General features: G+C 40.9%; 1 protein-coding gene across 1 annotated transcript in view; it reads right to left on the bottom strand.

The window, feature by feature from the left end:
* The window catches only part of LAPTM4B (lysosomal protein transmembrane 4 beta), a gene marked incomplete at both ends in the record, with an annotated part of 50,667 nt that overhangs the window by 11,674 nt on the left and 18,712 nt on the right, over nt 1–20,281 (bottom strand). The window contains one exon of the mRNA XM_079722442.1: nt 12,303–12,414. Coding sequence (XP_079578568.1) covers nt 12,303–12,414 — 112 coding nt within the window. The remainder of the gene's footprint in view (nt 1–12,302; nt 12,415–20,281) is intronic.

Raw genomic sequence — 20,281 nt, 5'->3', positions numbered from 1 at the left:
CGTATGACTCATAGTATTTTTGCCGGGCAAGTAACCTGCCCAAGGTTGCCCAGCTAGCAAGTGATGGGTGAGCTATTCTACCCAGAAGTCTAACTCCAGAGGCAATGCTCTTAGCCACCATGCTACCCAGCTGTGAAGGAGGTAAAGCAAATGCAGTAGTGGAGGTCAAAGTCCTGGGAAACCAGAGAGCCTCCCTAAAAGGAGTGGACATCCTTTATTATGTGCAAAGCCTATCAGAACTTGTAGTAATCTCTAAAACTTGAACTCAGGCAGAAATTTATTATTTTTTTTGTCTACTTTGACGGTTTCCAAATTCTGTACAAGCCTATTTTATAATGAGAAAAAATTAGTTTTATAAAAGCTAGCCCACTAGAGGATACTCTTTGACTCCCTCATAGATCTTAAGAGAAATAGAGAGACAGACAGATAGATAAACAAGCAAACAAACAAATCCAAGGCTTTATTTAAAAATAAAAATATAATAGTTATATTAATATTTATGTTATAATAAAATTTATATAAATTATCTTTTATATTAATATTAGGCATATCAATAAAACCTTTATTAATATAAAATATTAATACAGAAAAAAACACTAAAATCTTGAATAATTTTATGTCCTATTCTGGAAAAAAAAAAAGAAAACCACTCCAGAACAAAATCTCCCATAATCATTAAAATTTTTTAAATTCCCATCTTTTTCAAAGAATATAAAACTCAGGAGAAATTTAAAAGGCACAAATAAAATGAAAGTCATAAAGTATCCTATCACCACTCACAATGAGATACCACAGAAAAAATGTTAATTTGAGATGAGGAAATTTTCAAAATGCTATTCCTATAAATGACTACACCAACCACACTGAACAGACTGAATATATCACAAGCATGTCAAACAGCTTAGGTAGGATCAAAGCGTAAATCAAATAAAAACACAGAGCAGAGAAGATAAAACAGGTTAATGAACCTTGCATCTCCTAGCAACCCAGAGCACACGTCACCTCCTCTGAAGTAGTGTGCAGCGTACCATGGTGAACATGAGAGTTACTCTGAGGAATGAAAATTCATTTCTTTTATAATTATGTCAACAGGCAAATGAGTAACTGGTCCTACTAACAATATAGGAATGTTTACAATCAGTAAAGTACTGGTCGGTGACAGGAATATCCTTTACTTATTCTATGCACAGCAGCTCCACCAACCAAAGTCAGAGCACACTGCCGGCAAGGTGTTTCCTAAATTAAATTCCTGGCTTAATGACTCAGTTCTAATTTGAAAAGGTTCCAAAGAAAAGCTATACCACAGGCCACAAAGGCATAATTAGAAAGCATTTCCTGATACTTAGTCAATTAATCATTGAAATAGAATAGGCATATAAAGGAGTTCCCTGAAATGCCTTTGTTAAAATAATCTATTTCTAGTTCTACTCTTCCTTAACATTTCTTGGGTTTGTGTCCTTCCCATAAAACTGGTAGCTGGATAGAGAACGAGCACCTGATTTATGCTCCCACATCATACTTCCCTAGTCACAAGTCTTTCTTATGGCTCAATTTTCGGCCATATTTTTGGCTCATGAAAACAAACAGTATTTGGGGTATAGTTCACCATTAAGTCCAGAAGAGAACTATTTTCAGATGAATTCACAGCAACAATATGAGCTACTGAGAGCATAATACAAAAGCCCTCAACCCCTGTGGGGGGTAAACACAAAACCCAGGTAAGTCCCTCCTATGGGGCCTCACGTTCTGAGGTTGAAAGCTTAGGGAAGAATAAGCATAAGGCACTAAATTTTATTCCCCTAAAACAGAAGCAAAGCTCTAATACACTTTTTGTTATTTGTGTGGCAATTGTTTATAACTTTTTATTAAAGTAAATTCAGAGAGAAGAGGGGTTTCTTGTAACTTGCTAATTTACAACTTTATTCTTAAACCCAAAATTTATTTCATGAATACTAAGTAGGTGTGTAACATGGGACACAAATGTGAGGCTGCAGAGATTAAGAGGACATAATCTTTGCTCTCAGGTGCTTAGCATCTACTAGGAAGGGATGGAAGAATTCAATAGCAGATAACAGATGACAAGCTAGGGGAGTTCAGAGGAGACAATATTTTCAGCCAAGAGGAACAAAAAAGAATTTACGGGAGGATGTGGTGATTTGGGCTGGGTCTTTTTTTTTCCCCTCATAAATTTTTTGTATTAAGATATAATTCACATTCTATAAAATGCACCCTTTTAAAAAGCATATAGGGCTTCCCTGGTGGCGCAGTGGTTGAGAGTCCACCTGCCGATGCAGGGGACAGGGGTTCGTGCCCCGGTCTGGGAAGATCCCACATGCCACGGAGCAGCTGGGCCCCTGAGCCATGGCCGCTGAGCCTGTGCGTCCGGAGCCTGTGCTCCGCAACGGGAGAGGCCACAACAGTGAGGCCTGCGTACCGCAAAAAAAATAAAATAAATAAAAAATAAAAATAAAAATAAAAAAGCATATATATAATTCAGTGGGTTTTTTAGTCATAAAGTTGCACAGCCATCACCACTAATTCCAGAATATTTTCATTCTCCCAAAAAAAACACCCTCTATATCCTTAGAAGTCACCCCCCATTCCCCTCCACCCCGCCCTCCAGCCCCTGGCAGCCATTAAGGTACTTTCTATCTCTTTAGATTTGCTTATCCTGTACATTTCATATAAATGGAATCATACAATATGCAGCCTTCTGTGTCTGGCTTATCTCATTTAGAATAATATTTTCAAGGTTCATACATGTTGTCAGGTGTTAAAATTTAAACTATAAGTTACAAAGGATTAGTTAGTTAAGTAGTATACAGAAAATGTCAAGTTCAGAGAAGCTGTTAACTCCTCACTTTCTAAGATAAGGAAATTAGCTCCTGCCAGCTATTCTCATATTGAGAAATCTATACTGACATAATTAAGTCTCATAAAGGTTGCTTATATAAAAACAGAAAAACCTGGACTTCCCTGGTGGCGCAGTGGTTAAGAATATGCCTGCCAACGCAGGGGACACGAGTTCAAGCCCTGGTCCAGGAAGATCCCACATACCGCAGAGCAACTAAGCCCATGCGCCACAACTACTGAGCCTGTGCTCTAGAACCCGCGAGCCACAACTACTGAGCCCGCGTGCCACAACTACTGAAGCCCACGCGCCACAACTACTGAAGCCTACGCACCTAGAGCTCGTGCTCTGCAACAAGAGAAGACACTGCAATGAGAAGCCCACGCACCTCAACGAAGAGTAGCCCCTGCTCGCTGCAACTAGAGAAAGCCCGCGTGCAGCAATGAAGACCCAACACAGCCAAATATACATACATACATACATACATACATAAATAAATTTATTTAAAAACAAAAACAGAAAAAGCAATAAGGAGCATTTATATTTTTTGTAATTATGGTCACTGGAGAACCAAGATGTGTGACTAGACCTTAAGAGAAGGAAATAAATTTAATAAAAAATATGCACAATCTATTTGAAACAATTCTGGAAACATTACTGCTGGACACTAAAGAAGACTTGCACAATTGGAAAGGCATAAGTTTTAATTAGACTTTTTAAAGATTTCACATCTCTAAAAACTTACTAGAAATCATGAAGTTGTACATTTAAAATGGGTAAGTTTTACAGCATACAAAGTATAGCTCAATAAAGTCGTTTTTTAAAAAAAGATGTACAAACTACAACATGTAAAGATGTTGCTTCTCCCTAAGCTAGTCAACAAATTTAACAGTCAGAGATATACAGCAATATTCCTGACAACTGGACATGTGGTGCTCAAGCACAGAAGAAAAAAATAATCAAGAATAATTAGAAGATTTCTGAAAAAGAAGGTAGGGTTAGCCCTACCACATACTACACATATTTGCAGGAGAGGTGGTGAATTAGCATCAAGCTTTCATTCCCACCTTCTAAAGTGCCTTCCTATTCTGCAGAGGCTAGAAAGCTAAAATCTAAATTTCCCAGATTCCCTTGCAACTGGGTGCTGGAAGCATATAGGTTTTCCCAATTAGACGCAGACACATAACAAAGACTCTCTCTTCTGACCAAACACTTTAGGCTCTATCCTTGGCCCATTTAGTCAGGTTTTAGCAAGAATCCTACAGAGTTAGTATACCTCACTCTTGATATCCAATCACTCTGATATCTGGTCAAATTCCTTATTTTTCACCCTCAATAGCATATCACCCTGGTCTGCCTTTAGCAAGAATCCTGTTGAGTTATCTAGCAAGAATCCCCCAGCCTTGATGTTTCCTCTTAGTGATTTCCATTCGCTGACCTCCACCCTGCTTCTTGGCTATAATCCCTACTTGTCGTTTTTGGAGGGGGAATTGAGCTCGATTTTTCTCCCCTACTGCAAGGCCCCCACTACAGTAGCCAATCTTGAATAAAGCCTTCCTTATCATCTTTATCAAGCATCTGAATAATTTTTTCATTAACACAGTAAAGTTGAAAAAGCAAGTCTCAGAAGAAGATGTACTGTGTGAATCCACAATATAAAGTTCAAGCACATGAAACTTAAACAATAGATCACTCAGTGATACAAATATACATCGTAAGTTTATACAGAAAAGCAAAAGAATGATAAACAGTTCAGAAGAGTGGCAGCTATCTCCAAGATCAGAGGGGCTCTTTCGAAAGTTAAGGTAAAATTCAATTCCTCAAATCAAGTTGTGGGTGCACAAGTACTTACAATTACTCAGCTTATTTTATAAACATTGTTTTATACTTATTCAATATTTAATAAGAGGTAATCCTATAAAGAATGAGGAACTCCAAATTACTGTTAATGAAAACAGCAAGATAGGTGTTCACTGTATAGGAAACTTTCCTGAAAGGTTTGAATTTTTTCAAAATAAAGATTTGAAGTAAAAAAAAAAAATGATCCTAATACTAAATCTATGTTAAATTGTAAATCACATCCTAATTTCAAAACCACTGAAATGCAAACAACAACAAAATGCATCATCAGAGAAGTAGCACTGGACACCTGTGCTAGTTTAGTTCCTGCTCAGTTGCTGGCAAACTCAAACAAATAAGGAATTCTACAGGCTTAATGTATCTAATTTTAAAAAACTGATTTAGTAAAGTTTTTTTTTTTTTTTAATGGTTTTCTTGTAGGCAAAGTGGGGAAATGTCCACCAAGTTTGGTTAAGTGGAACATCGGATAAGGAGGTGAATGATTCTACCAGATGTCTTCCATTTGTCTTTCCAAACCCACTCTCACCATCCAGTTATCCGCCCTAGCAGGCACACCGGTATGGGCCATCAACAGGGCTCCCTTACCCTGCGGCGTTAGTTGAGTTCACTCAATGAGGAGTCCAGACAAGGGATCAGGGAGAAGAAGAAGAGGCTGCCCCCTGCTGTGAGGCTGCCTTGGGTTGGCCCTGGACCAAAAAGGTAGCATTGCTCCTTATAAGGAGTTCAACTCCGTTAAGACTCTCATTCCCAGCTCTAGTAGCCACTGCCTCCCATCTCTCCTTCAGATCTAGGGATGGTAACAGCTGGTCTTGATTAAGCAAATTACTTCACCATCCCTAGTGGTCTTCTTACACCTCCATCTTTGTGAAAAGATCTTGAAAATAAATATTCATTGAATTATCCTTGTAAAAAAAATGAGATGTAGTCAAGGTGTAGAATATGTAACCTTTTGAGCCATGTGACTTAAAAGATAAAGAGATGGGACTTCCCTGGTGGTCCAGTGATTAAGACTCTGTGCTCCCAATGCAGGGGGCCCTGGTTCGATCCCTGGTCAGGGAACTAGATCCCGCCTGCCGCAACTAAAAGAGCCCACATGCCACGACAAAGACCTGGCGCAGCCAAATAAATAAATAAATAAATAAATATTTTTAAAAAGAAAGAAAAAGCTAAAGAGATGACAGGATGGAAGGACGGGAGGGTAGAGGGATGAAAATAAAGGGCCAGGATGGTCCTGTGGCTCCGCTCTCCCGGCTGTTGCATATGTATGTCTATTTCCTCAAGACACTGAAACGTCACGCACAAGTGGACAAGCTCTGCAGACCAAGTGCCCTGCTGGTTTGAGGGTATGTGAATAGACAGCAGGTAGGCAGCCTGGGCCTTTCCCAATGTGGTGCCAAGAGCCATATGGAAAGCCTCAGCCGATCTTCTTTTCCCTTCTATTTCTTAGTTTGTATTACCAAAACTTTCAAAGATACACAGAAGTATAATGAATCTCCAGCACCCATTTTGTTTGGATTGTTTCATCTCTTCACTTCTGTCCATTCTACCACTGGTGGAAATCTGGATTGTTTCCAGTTTTGGGCTATTATGAATAAAGCGACCGTGGCCATTTTTATACATGGCTAATGATGGACACAAGCATTCATTACTGTAGGGTATATACCTAGGAGTGAAACTGCTGAGTCATAGGGTGGATGTATATGTATGTATGTGTGTATATATATATAGCTTTGGTTTTCCCAAAGTGGTTGAACGATTTACACTCCCAGCTGTAGCTTGAGAAATCCAGTGGTTCCAAAGCCGTATCAACAGGTGGCATTGTCAGTTCTGTTCATGGTGCCATTTTGAAGGGCTGGAGTGATTCACTACTGTGCTTGTAATTTGCATTTCTTTTACAACTAATAATGTGGAGAATATTTTCATGTGCTTATTGGTCATATGGATACCTTCTTTGATGAAGTTATCTGTTTTTCTCTTCTTGATTTCACCCAGAAGCACTGACTATAAAGACCGTCCTTTCTCCAATAAATGCAGTAGTGTTTTTATCCTAAACCAGGTTCCTATATACAGTAAACAAATTCTTCATTATTTTTATGGCCATTTCCTCCCCAGGGCAGGTGAATAAAGTAAGTTTGGCTTGAAAGACAATTTTGCTACAAAATGAATCAGAAATTAATTTGGATGATCTCTTTGGCATTATGTTTGGCTCTAACACTTCCGGTTACAGTTCCTTACCAGTCCATTAAAATTTCACAAATAAAATTTCATGAAGTCTACTTATTTGAATTTTACCTGTTTCTCTTTGCCCCCTCACGTCCTTTTTCCGTTCCAGAATCTAATCCAGGGTCTTGTACTGCATGTAGTTGTATCTCCTTTGTTTCCTCCAATCTAGGACAGTTCCCAGACTTTCCTAGCATAGTCAATTTTTGATTACATAAATATGTTTATTTGTAAATTATAAATATCTATTACAAATTTTTGTATATAAAATATGTAAAAATACAAATGTTGAAGAGATAGGTGTTTTAAAAAAGAGAACTCTTTATATTTTTTTCTTTATCCCAGTGGATTCTCCTATATGCTCCATTTTAATATAAATCATAGGGATCTGACTTTCTTCTACCAGATCGTTTTATTTTTTTTATTATTTTTTTTATTAGTTTCTGCTTTATAACAAAGTGAATCAGTCATACATATACATCTGTTCCCACAGCCCTTCCCTCCTGCGTCTCCCTCCCTCCCACCCTCCCCATCCCACCCCTACAGGAGGTCACAAAGCACCGAGCTGATCTCCCTGTGCTCTGCGGCTGCTTCCCACTATCTATCTACCTTACGTTTGGTAGTGTATATATGTCCATGCCTCTCTTTCGCTTTGTCACAGCTTACCCTTCCCCCTCCCCATATCCTCAAGTCCATTTTCAAGTAGGTCTGTGTCTTTATTCCTGTTTTACCCCTAGGTTCTTCATGACATTTTTTTTTAAATTCCATATATATGTGTTAGCATATGGTATTTGTCTTTCTCTTTCTGACTTACTTCACTCTGTGTGACAGACTCTAGGTCTATCCACCTCATTACAAATAGCTCAGTTTCGTTTCTTTTTATGGCCGAGTAATATTCCATTGTATATATGTGCCACATCTTCTTTATCCATTCATCCAATGATGGACACTTAGGTTGTTTCTATCTCCGGGCTATTGTGAATAGAGCTGCAATGAACATTTTGGTACATGTCTCTTTTTGAATTATAGTTTTCTCAGGGTATATGCCTAGTAGTGGGATTGCTGGGTCATATGGTAGTTCTATTTTTAGTTTTTTAAGGAACCTCCATACTGTTCTCCATAGTGGCTGTACCAATTCACATTCCCACCAGCAGTGCAAGAGTGTTCCCTTTTCTCCACACCCTCTCCAGCATTTATTGTTTCTAGATTTCTTGATGATGGCCATTCTGACTGGTGTGAGATGATATCTCATTGTAGTTTTGATTTGCATTTCTCTAATGATTAATGATGTTGAGCATTCTTTCATGTGTTTGTTGGCAGTCTGTATATCTTCTTTGGAGAAATGCCTAATAGCCAAAGCAATCTTGAGAACGAAAAACGGAGCTGGAGGAATCAGGCTCCCTGACTTCAGACTATACTACAAAGCTACAGTAATCAAGACAGTGTGGTACTGGCACAAAAACAGAAAGATAGATCAATGGAACAGGATAGAAAGCCCAGAGATAAACCCACGCACATATGGTCAACTTATCTTTGATAAAGGAGGCAGGAATGTACAGTGGAGAAGGGACAGCCTCTTCAATAAGTGGTGCTGGGAAAACTGGACAGGGACATGTAAAAGTATGAGATTAGATCATTCCCTAACACCATACACAAAAATAAGCTCAAAATGGATTAAAGACCTAAATGTAAGGCCAGAAACTATCAAACTCTTAGAGGAAAACATAGGCAGAACACTCTATGACATAAATCACAGCAAGATCCTTTTGGACCCACCTCCTAGAGATATGGAAATAAAAACAAAGATAAACAAATGGGACCTAATGAAACTTCAAAGCTTTTGCACAGCAAAGGAAACCATAAAGAAGACCAAAAGACAACCCTCAGAATGGGAGAAAATATTTGAAAATGAAGCAACTGACAAAGGATTAATCTCCAAAATTTATAAACAGCTCATGCAGCTCAATAGCAAAAAAACAAACAACCCAATCCAAAAATGGGCAGAAGACTTAAATAGGCATTTCTCCAAAGAAGATATACAGACTGCCAACAAACACATGAAAGAATGCTCAACATCATTAATCATTAGAGAAATGCAAATCAAAACTACAATGAGATATCATCTCACACCAGTCAGAATGGCCATCATCATGAAATCTAGAAACAATAAATGCTGGAGAGGGTGTGGAGAAAAGGGAACACTCTTGCACTGCTGGTGGGAATGTGAATTGGTACAGCCACTATGGAGAACAGTATGGAGGTTCCTTAAAAAACTAAAAATAGAACTACCATATGTACCAGATCATTTTAGGAAAAGATCACATGGAGAAGTGAGATACACTCCTGCTCTGTCCTTCTGGATAAAATCTTGAGATGACTACCACCATTCCAAAAAGATATCAACTTAAAATTTCTATATACCGGGAATTCCCTGGAGGTTCAGTGGTTAGGGCTCCACGCTTTCACTGCCGAGGGCGCAGTTTCTATCCCTGGTCAGGGAACTAAAATCCCGCAAGCCGCGAGAAAACAAAACAAAACAAAAAAATTGTTATATACCATAACTTTCAAGCACAATTCAAAGCAATTGATTGTACCCATTTCAAGGACTATTTAGTTGTATCCTCATGTATGTTAAATATAGAAAGGTTTGTCAGCCATGGTGATCTTTGACCTACAAAGTTCTTTTTAAAAAGAGATCAAAACATACGAAAGGAAAATGTAAGAGGAAAGTTAAAAAAAGATTCACTCACATGAATGAATATTCATCCTTTTGTATCTTTTTAACCATGCAATTTAAATGATCAATAGGTAGTCCTAAAAGTAATTACAAACTATTCATTCACTTCTTTCAAATATATGAAATATAAGAGAAACTGCAAATGCACTGGAATTAATATCCAGGTCATTACAAAACAATTACTATTGTAAGGTCTTGAGTACCAGCAAGCCTCTGAGGTCAGGTAAATTAAGCCTATACTGTCAGACAGTTCACCACCCAGCTTAATCTCCAGCAATCAGAAAAAGGCAGGCAGTGTGACTATCTGATTCAGATACAACTGTATCTGAATCATTTAAAACTTCTTTGTTAACCTCAATTACTTAGAAAGGGAATCCTGCTACTGGAAACAGTGAAAGATAACTTATTTTTAAATGTCAAACATTGTATTTATAGGTTATATAGTCTTTTAACTCAGGGGAAGGAAGGCAGAGAGATATTAATTTAATATTAATGGAATTCATTATCTTTCTGGAGGAATTCATCAGGGTAACAGGGTTATTGAGAACAGAGAGAATGAGCAATATTACAGCAGAAGTCACGTCTCAGTCTGACAAGGTCCCGAACCCCAGGATGATATAATGCCTTGGTATCTACTAGAAGCAATGGTGGTAGGAGATGATGGACATAAAGCATCTCCTGGCTTTGCATTTACTTCACTTCCAGCTCTTCTCAGGCTCCTCCTCCTGACCTCTCATGTCAGGGCTCCTTCAGGAAAATTCTCTTTACTATCTCCCTAACGTAAATACCATCCTGAAGCTTATATCCTCAAATTTACCTCCGCCCAGATGTCTGGTTCACATATCAAACTACCTTTTTAATCTCTCCACTTTAATATATCTAAGTAAGAACAGTGAGTGAAACAGTGAAATACATTGAGCCCTTATTATGGGCCACACCCCATTCGAAGCATTTTTCATACACTAACATATTTAATCACAACAATCCCACGAGGTAGATACTACGATCACCCCTATATTCAGAGGGGGAAACTAAGCCACACAAACATCAGTAACTAGCCCAATGTTATCACATTTCACACATGGCAGGGTCAGGTTTCAAACTATGGTCTCCGGCCTCAGAGCCAGACTCCTAACAACTATGCTAAGCCACTTAAATCAATCGAGGGGCTTCCCTGGTGGTGCAGTGGTTGAGAATCTGCCTGCCAATGCAGGGGACACGGGTTCGAGCCCTGGTCCGGGAAGATCCCACATGCCGCGGAGCAACTAGGCCCGTGAGCCACAACTAATGAGCCTGTGCGTCTGGAGCCTGTGCTCCGCAACAAGAGAGGCCGCGACAGTGAGAGGCCCGTGCACCGCCCTGAAGAGTGGCCCCCGCTTGCTTCAACTAGAGAAAGCCCTCGCACAGAAACGAAGACCCAACACAGCCAAAAATAAATATAAAAATAAGTAAATTAATTAAAAAAAAAAAATCAGTGGAGTTTTCTCCAAGGTGTGTTCCCATCTCCTGACTCTAGACTCTCTCACCCCAGTAAGGATGCAGACCATATATACTCAAGTTGAAAAGTAGGAGTCATCTTTGATTCCTCCCTTTCCCTCACTGCCCATACCAGGAAGTTCTGTCAACCCCACCTCCAAACCCACCCTCTTCCCCATCCCCAGTGTAGCCTGGATCGCAGAGAAACACCCCCCAATCCAGTCTCCAGGCCTCTGTACTCACACACCCAGTCCCCTAAATGTATCCTCTGCTCAGCACAACAGGGATCTTCTGAAAACACATATCAGTTCATAACCGTGGAATTACTAAAAACCACTGAATGGTTTTCTCACTCCGAGAATAAATTTCACAAGTCTCACCCTGTCTGTTGAATGCTCCTAATCATTCCCTAAAACTACATCTTCAGCCCCTCTCCACGTTACTCACTTTGCTCCAGACACTTTTTTTTTTTTTAATGCATTGCAAGTTCTGCAAAGCCAATGAAAAATAAATTTGCATGACCTTTTGTTTGGGATTGTGCACAGCACTGCCCCTTTCAGTTAGCATGGACACAGCTTGACTTCAGTTGTATGATGTTTAGGTTTCCATGATCTTAGAGCTGGGGGCCTAGCCCCAGCTAGGGGCTGCATACCCCACATCCACATCCCTGTGTATATTTCTATTTATCTGGAAAAAGCAACAAAATAATCATCAAAAGGATTTCTAGAATGGAGAATGATCACCTCCTGGAAGAATGGTAAATACTGAAACATAATAGAAGACACAATAAGATATGTAATATCGTTTGACCTTTCCTTCCTGCCATTGACTCCCTCTCCTCCCCGAAAGGCCAAAAGGCCCAGCGTAAAAAGGTTATGACAAAGAAACAATTTTTAAAAATGGTTAAGTTAACATTAAGATGAAAAAAAGAAAGACAAAAGAGATTTTAATGAGACTCTTACACTTAGAACAGAGGCAGAATACATGTAGCACACAAATATTTGTTGTTCTGACTTGTAATGATGGGAAGAGAGTTCAGTATCAGTTCAAGTGGGCCCATGAATCAATATTTGTAATTTAATAGGAAGAACTGGCAGCTGGATTCCCTGCCCTTGAAAATACCAAAATATCTACAATAGTTGTGTCTGATGTACTTACTGGCATCATCCATGAACTCAAAGTCACCCCCGAGTTCAGAACTTGAAAAGTGATACTGATCTGGATCAGCCAGGGCACTCAGCAGAATCAGCAGTACCACGGCATTGATGATCTGCAAGAAAGAAAAAAATGTAAGTAACCCCAGTATATGGTCCTTATAATAGAACATTACATTGACCACATGGAGTTTAACTTCAACAGCTGGTGGCCTTTCAACACGAAGCCCCACCCATTGAGGGAGCAGGCAAACATTTCCTTTAAAAAAAAAAAAAATTATTTATTTATTTATTTTGGGCTGCTTTGGGTCTTCGTTGCTGCATGCAGGCTTTCTCTAGCTGCGGCGAGCGGGGGCTACTCTTCGATGTGGTGCACAGGCTTCTCATTGCGGTGGCTTCTCTTGTGGAGCATGAGCTCTAGGAGCGTGGGCTTCAGTAGTTGTGCCTCACGGGCTCAGTAGTTGTGCCTCACAGGCTCAGTGGTTATGGCACGCAGGCTCAGTAGTTGTGGCGCCTGGGCTTAGTTGCTCCGCAGCATGTGGGATCTTCCTGGACCAGGGCTCGAACCCGTGTCCCCTGCATTAGCAGGTGGATTCTTAACCACTGCGCCACCAGGGAAGTCCCAGGCAAACGTTTCTGAGGCAGAGACACTGCTAGCCCATTCATGCAGCCAAGGGCACATGGCTTGGTGTGCAGTTGGCTTTCACCTCACTGTCCCCTGGGCCGGGCACCCTAGAGCAGTGAACAAACATGCAGCAGCACTGACGCCAGTGGTTGGAAAACCTCTCCAGCTAGCCACTCACCAAACATTTTTCACAGCTTCAAACAATTAGAACTTTGAGCCCATCCAGGAAGCAGTGTCAGAGAATGAGTGCAAAGCTACTTCATGGCAGACCCTTACTTCTGCAGGAGCACAGGCAAGCCGCTTTCTATCCCAGGCCCCCATTTCTGTCTCCTAGAAACTGCTGAATATATTTCTCTCGGGAACTTCAACCTCATCTCGTGAAAGCGGAAACCATCTTCCTTAACACCTCCCACCTCTGCTCCTACTTTCCTGTTCTCTATCTTACAAACCAGCATCACCATTAATAATTAAAAGTGGAAAACACCCAGGCACTGCACTAAGTGCTTTATGTGGAATTTCTCTCTTAAGCCCTCCAATAACCTAATGAAGTAGGTGCAAAATTATCCCTGTTTCGTAAATGAGAAAACTGAGGCTCAGGGGTTAAGAACGCTGCCCAAGATCAGGCAAATAACAAACTGTAGAAACGGCACTGGGATCCAGGAATACCCATTCCAAAACCTAATCTCTTAAATCTCCTGTTCTTCCTCAAAACCTGATTATCTTTGGGCTTCCCATCTTCCTTTCCCCTTACATCCAACCAAGTGTGAGATTCTGACAACTCCACTGCTGCATTTCTATTTCCTTTACTCTTCCTAACTGCCCGGGCTGCTTATACACACATAGACCAACTGTGACGGGGCTAGAGGTGTGGGCGGCAGGTTTTCTAGAGTTTGGTGAGGCTCAGCTGAGACTGGGGTGTTATTTCTCCTTTGTTCTAAGGTGAGAAACTTGTGATAGAGCTCTATGTTTCACTCTTGTCAAAACTGAGAGAAAGATGAATAACCTTCATCTTTTATATAGAGAAAATTCTTTTACTAACAACAGTAACTAAAGGCATTTCCTAGTATAAAAATCATATTCGGAAATACCTACTTACAGAAGAGGTTCAAATGGGGAGTCAGGTTAGTCCTTTTACAAAATACCCACTCTAGGGGCTTCCCTGGTGGCGCAGTGGTTGAGAGTCCGCCTGCCGATGCAAGGGACATGGGTTCGTGCCCCGGTCCGGGAAGATCCCACATGCCGTGGAGCGGCTGGGCCCGTGAGCCATGGCCGCTGAGCCTGCGCTCCGCAACGGGAGAGGCCACAACAGTGAGAGGCCCGCGTACCGCAAAAAAAAAAAAAAAGAAAAAAAAAATACCCACTCTAGAATCCATTTTGAAATGGCAATCCCAAGTGGTTGTTATTTTGATTGTGGTAGAATTTGGAATGACCTTTTTTTCTTCCTCTATTTTCCAAACTGTCTAATATGGTCTGATTGCTTTTTGAAGTTATAATAATGAGAATGGCAATTTTCCAGAGCATACACATATATTACTAATTTAAATAGATACCACAAGCTTGTGGTTAAAACTTTTTTTACGTTCAGAAAGGTATGTAGTGAAAACTGAGTCTCCCTCCTATTCCTATCTGACTGTCACCTTCCCCACAGTGGCTACTAGAACTGCCAGTTTCTTGTTTCTCTCCAAAGAGCCAAGAAACTTCACAGCACATTTTAAAGAGAGTATGATTAGCAAAACTGTAGTTGGAGAAAATCTTTCAGAACATATTTGAAGCTTAAAGGAGAGTATGAGTTAGTTCCACAACGGGCAGACGATTTAGCAAAGATGTCCTCTGACAAATCATCAAGTTTTCTTGGCATTCTATTCCCTCTATATTCTTATCTTTGGAAAAGGCAGACCAAAGATTATGGACTGAAATAAGATGAGATAAAATAACCTAAGAATGTGTTTTGAAAAGTTAAGCACCAGACAAAGGCAATGTGTTTACTGCTGTTATCATAACGGGGTTGGTTTTTTAAGGTTTGGAGAAAAGAAAAAAATACCAACACATAAATTTGGGATTCATGGGTGAAGCTTTAATGAAGGAAGGGGTGGGGTACAGATGGTAAGAGAAAAATGGCTAGCTGAGGCAGGGCGGTGAACCCAGTTAGGAAATACAAGCCAGATTTAGGGATCCTTTAGGGCTAGCTACAGAGTTTGGGTTTTATTCTAAGTGCAACAAGAAGCCAATGGAGAATATTAAGGAAGGAAAGAATGTGATCTGTTTGGGGTTCAAATGAGTAAATTATGTAAAACACCTAGAAGGGTAGCTGGCATATAACAATGACTCACATTAGTTGCCTTACCTCTTCAAACCTTAACAAGAACCATAGAAAAGCTCTTGGCTGGCATCAGAAAGTTACTGGTCCCAGATCTCCCGAGACTGTGCTATGCAGCTGCTTTCCTGTCCTTTCAGTTCCAGTGGGCCTGTCAAGTCTTGGGCAACTTGTTATTACCCCCTTGCCTGCTTTACTTATCATAACACTTCCACTAGCTGCCTCCTAGAGTAGGTGCTTTGTTAAGTGCTTAGGAAAGAGCCTCCCAGGATTCACAATAGGTTAAATAAATCATGCACCCAAGTAACACAAAGCATGAAGCTGTAAGCACAACAAGACTTCACAGAAAGAATAATGGAGAGTCAGAGAAAGATACTACTGAAGCCTGAGGCTGAGACCAGGGTTCGCAGGGAGGTGCGGTGGACATGGGAGCATTTGGACAGGGACTGGAAAGATGAGAAGGTTTTGGAACCCAAGAGGTGTAGGAAAGAACAATTTCGGGATTCCCTGGCGGCCCAGTGGTTAGGACTTGGCGCTTTCACTGCTGGGGCCTGGGTTCAATCCCTGGTTGGGAAACTAAGATCCTGCAAGCCATGCGGCGTGCCCCCCGCCCCAGAAACAAACAAACAAACAAATAAGAAAGAAGAACAATTTCAAGTATGAGTAAAGCCACTGGGACAGGGGCCTGCGCTGAAAACAGCAAGCAGTTCGGTTTGGTTAAAACACAGTAGACAAAGGAAAGTGCTAGGGGATGAGACCAGAAATGCAGGCTGGGGCCAGATGGCAGCGAGTCCTCAAAACCAGGCGAGGAATTTGGGGTTTTATCCAAAAAGTTAATGAAGGTTTTTGAGGCAGGATATGACGTGATCAGAGCTGTCGTTAGGAAGATCAAGCTAGAAAAGGCTGGGAGGCTGAAACGGAGGCAGGAAAGCCTTCTGGAAAGTACTGCAATAGTCTGGCTGAGCAGTAATGAGGGTCTGATCCACTTCCTCTCTAATTCTCATGGCAACCCTGTCAGATTGTCATCTTAGGCATTAGTTTGAGAGGTTACTTAGGTCCTACGTGTGGAAGAGTCAAGGTTTGAACCTCAAGGCCTTTCCACGTGGAGGTGGAATTATGAGACACACAGGAAGTGACAAGCTTCAAGGATAAAAAAAGAAGCAAAGGAGACTCTGAAATGTCAAGCCTGGGTGACAAAAGCTTGTCATTATCAGAAATAATAAGGACTATGCCAAGGTTGATTTTAGGTAGGAAAAGTACTTGCAGGCTGTCCGAATAATCATGTGTTGGCTTGTCTGTCTGGCCTCTCAGCCTCCTTTTTTTATTCAGCCTTTGGTGCTCAGGCCTGCCCTCCATGTGTGTTTGCCTATCCCACGTCTGACGGCCTCATGCCTAGTCCTGTGTGCTTCCGCGCTCTCTCCTGCTCAGTCTCTGAACGTGTCACATCGTTGCCAAAGTCAGGGTTCTGGCGCCTGGTTCCGTGTGTTCTCGCTCCACAGCGTGTCCTGGGTCCTACACTGGGCTGTGCTCTAGTTGCTCCGGTCACTGTCACCCTCTCCCCTGTCCCTCTGGGCCTGTGGCCCTTCCCTCTGTGCCCACCAGCAGAGACCACAGTCCTGGGGCCAAGTTCCCTTCCACTTGCCCTTGTTCTTCCTAGAGTCCAGAGGAAGGAGACAGATAACACAGAGGTGTGATGGCAAGGCCATGACACATCGCAAATGACTCACCACTGTGCTCTTTTAATCACAGAGTGAAATCTTCATAATAGAAGGTCTGTGTGTTGACACATATTTACTGTGTTATCCTATGAAACCTCAGTTGTTGGATGGGAATGTGGCCCTCCATGGAGGATGTGGATACGGTAGGGTGACAGGGTGACCCTGAAGACCTAGGTCTGTGCAAAGGGGTGGAGGGTGGGCAGTGAACTAGCCATGGTAGATACTAAACATGGGTGGATGGAAAAGGTCAACTACAAGTCAAAGCCCCCAAGAACAGTGGGTAAGAAGTACTTCCGAAAAAGAGAAAATGGAAATCACCCAGTCATCAATTCTGACCAAGAATGAAATGTCACCACAAATGAGAACCAAGAAGATGGTTAAGGCTTGCCAGGAGGAGATTATGTAATGACCACAGCTAATCTAAATGTAAAAGAAAGTCAGGGCATATTTATGTTCTTGTTCAGTTAATGCTCACTAACATTTGGGCTTTCTTCGTCTGTTTTGGTAGGTCATGTACAACTGTTCCTGTTCTATTTATGAAGTGCTCCTGTGGTGTTGCATATTTTTTCCTTGTTCCTGACAATGATTACTTCCACATGTAAATAAATTCAATGTCTGTCCCGTTACTTAAGGGGTGCCAGGTCCCTGTAAATTCTCCGGGGATCTAACGTGCTCTTCACCCTTAAATCATATTTCAGACCCTAAATGAACAGTGAGATTTGCAGCTTGAATCTAAACAACTGAAAATGTAATATGTAATTATCAGCTCACTTTTTAAAAGCCTCAATAAAAGAACCTTAAGAACACTCAAACCCAGTGAGATAATAATTACACAACAATCAGAATTTTACACAGAAAGTTGTGTCCAAAAATGATCACTGCAGACTTATTTGTAGTAATGAAAATCTGAAACAGAAGTAGAATGACTAAATAAGATTACAACCAAATAAGAGAATGCTACATAAGCATTAAAAATCATATTAAAAAATATTAATGACAAGAAAATGTTCACATTATAATGTTAATTGATAACTGTAGTATAAAAATTTTTGATTCCAATTTATTATTATGTTCACATGCATAAATCACAGACTAAAAACACCAAAACATACAATGTTATAAACCATGTGGTGGGTCTGGAGGCGCCTTGTACCTTTCATTATCATTGTACCATTTTTTGTATTTTCCAGAGTGTCTAACATGAGCATAGTTGCTTTTATAGTCAGGAAAAATTATTTCAAGCTTCAAAAATATTCTTAATATGAAATATGTTATAGAATATTATTACCACACCTCATTCTCTAAAGAGAAAAAATTACTAATAAGAAGATGGCCAGGCATTCAAGTTAAAACTTGGAAATACGGAATTCCCTGGCGGTCCTGTGGTTAGGATTCTGGGCTTTCACTGCTGGGGGCCTGGGTTCAATCCTTGGTCAGCGAAACAAGATCTCGCAAGCCACGCAGCACATAAAAAAACCAAACCAAACCAAACCAAACCAAAACAAAACCCCTGGAAACAGGTATATCAGAGGAGAAGAAAGTCAGAGTAAAATACAGTAAGTCCCCTACATACAAACCTTCAAACTGTGAACTTTCAACGATACAAATATGTGTTCCATCTACATCAGGTGTGAGTGGCATTACAGCTTGCCCTCCGTCTCCCATTGCTGAGGATCCTTCAGCTCTACCATCTCCCACCTCCTCTCCCTCCTCCAGTCAGTAACTCTTCTTGCCTGGTCACTTGATGCCAGCCCCGTATGCCAGCTGTTGTATTTATACTACTGTACTTTTCAAGGTACTGTACTGAAGATTTAAAATGTTTTACTTTTTGTGGGTTGTTTTTGTTCTTATGTATTATTTGTGTGAAAAGTATTATAAACCTATTACAGTACAATACTATATAGCCGATTGTGTTAGTTGGGTACCTAGGCTAACTCTGGTGGACTTCCGAACAAATTGGACTTGCAAATGCGCTCTCGGAAGGGAACTCGTTCGTATGTAGGGGACTTACTGTAAAATGATAACAATTAAGAGATCTGCCACTTCCAGTAATGGTGAACTAGGTTATACAAGCCAATCTTCTCACTGAGGACAACTAGAATATTTGGACAAAATAAAAACAACATTGTGAGAAGGTATTAGCTAGCAAGGCAGTGAGGAATTATGGGGCCAAGATCCAGGAGAAGGCAGAAATACCGGTGAGGGCATTTGCTGATTCCAGAAAACATGATGAGAGCTAAAATCTTGAGAGCACCTTGACAGCCTTGCTGAGCCAGAGTTAAGAGCGGGAGTACAGGGCGTGCTGGATGGGGATGGAGGGTAGAAATCCCCAGGGCTTTGCCATAAGACCCTGAAGGGGCTTCACCACTGGAGTAAGGTGAACCAGCAAAGACAAGTCTTTAGAGTGACAGGGCCCAGCTTTGCATCATCTGAATCCTGAAACTGAATTGAGGGAATTGCCAGTTGCTAGGTCCCTGTAAGAAGCTATCAAAATCCTTAGTGGAGAAAAGATACCATCCCATGCTTCGAATTATTTCTTCAGTTTTTCAAATACAATGTCCAGAATACAAGAAACAGGAGAAGACAGAATGCTAAGAACAAGGACTAGCAGAAACAACAAACAACAGAAATAGACCACAGGCACTGCTCTAGATACTGAAGTTAATGTAGTCACTTCAAAGTGACTACACTTGCAAAATTCAAAGAGATTTTTTAAAAATGAGAATTTTGCCAGGGAACTTAAATCACAAAAAAAAGGATATGAGAGATTTTTTACAGAATAGAATATACAGTAGCCAAATCAAGAACTTAGTGGATGGGTTCAACCCATTAAGACAGAGTTATAAGAAAACTAATGAGTTGGATAAGACAGAAGAAAATATTCAGACAGCTGGCTTTAATAAAAACAAAAGCAGCCAGAAGACAATGGAGTTACATCTCCAAAATGCTAGGGATGAAAGGACCACCTACAAGTTTACAAGAAAAAAAACAAAAAAAACAAAAACAGGGCTTCCCTGGTAGCGCAGTGGTTGAGAGTCCGCCTGCCAATGCAGGGGACACGGGTTCGTGCCCCGGTCCGGGAAGATCCCACATGCCACGGAGCGGCTGGGCCCGTGAGCCATGGCCGTTGGGCCTGCGCATCCGGAGCCTGTGCTCCGCAACGGGAGAGGCCACAGCAGTGAGAGGCCCACATACCGCAAAAAAAAAAAAAAAAAAAAAAAAATCCTTCAAGGATGAAAATGAAACAAAGATACTTTCAGAAAAAAACAAGGGAATTGGTCACCAGCAGCTGAGCAGTAAAGAAAGCATTAAAGGGTGTTCTTTGG

This window comes from Hyperoodon ampullatus (assembly GCF_949752795.1).
Source record: "Hyperoodon ampullatus genome assembly, chromosome: 17".
Classification (NCBI taxonomy): domain Eukaryota; kingdom Metazoa; phylum Chordata; class Mammalia; order Artiodactyla; family Ziphiidae; genus Hyperoodon; species Hyperoodon ampullatus.
The sequence above is the reverse complement of the archived record's forward strand: the minus strand, read 5'-3'. Positions and strand labels throughout refer to the sequence as shown.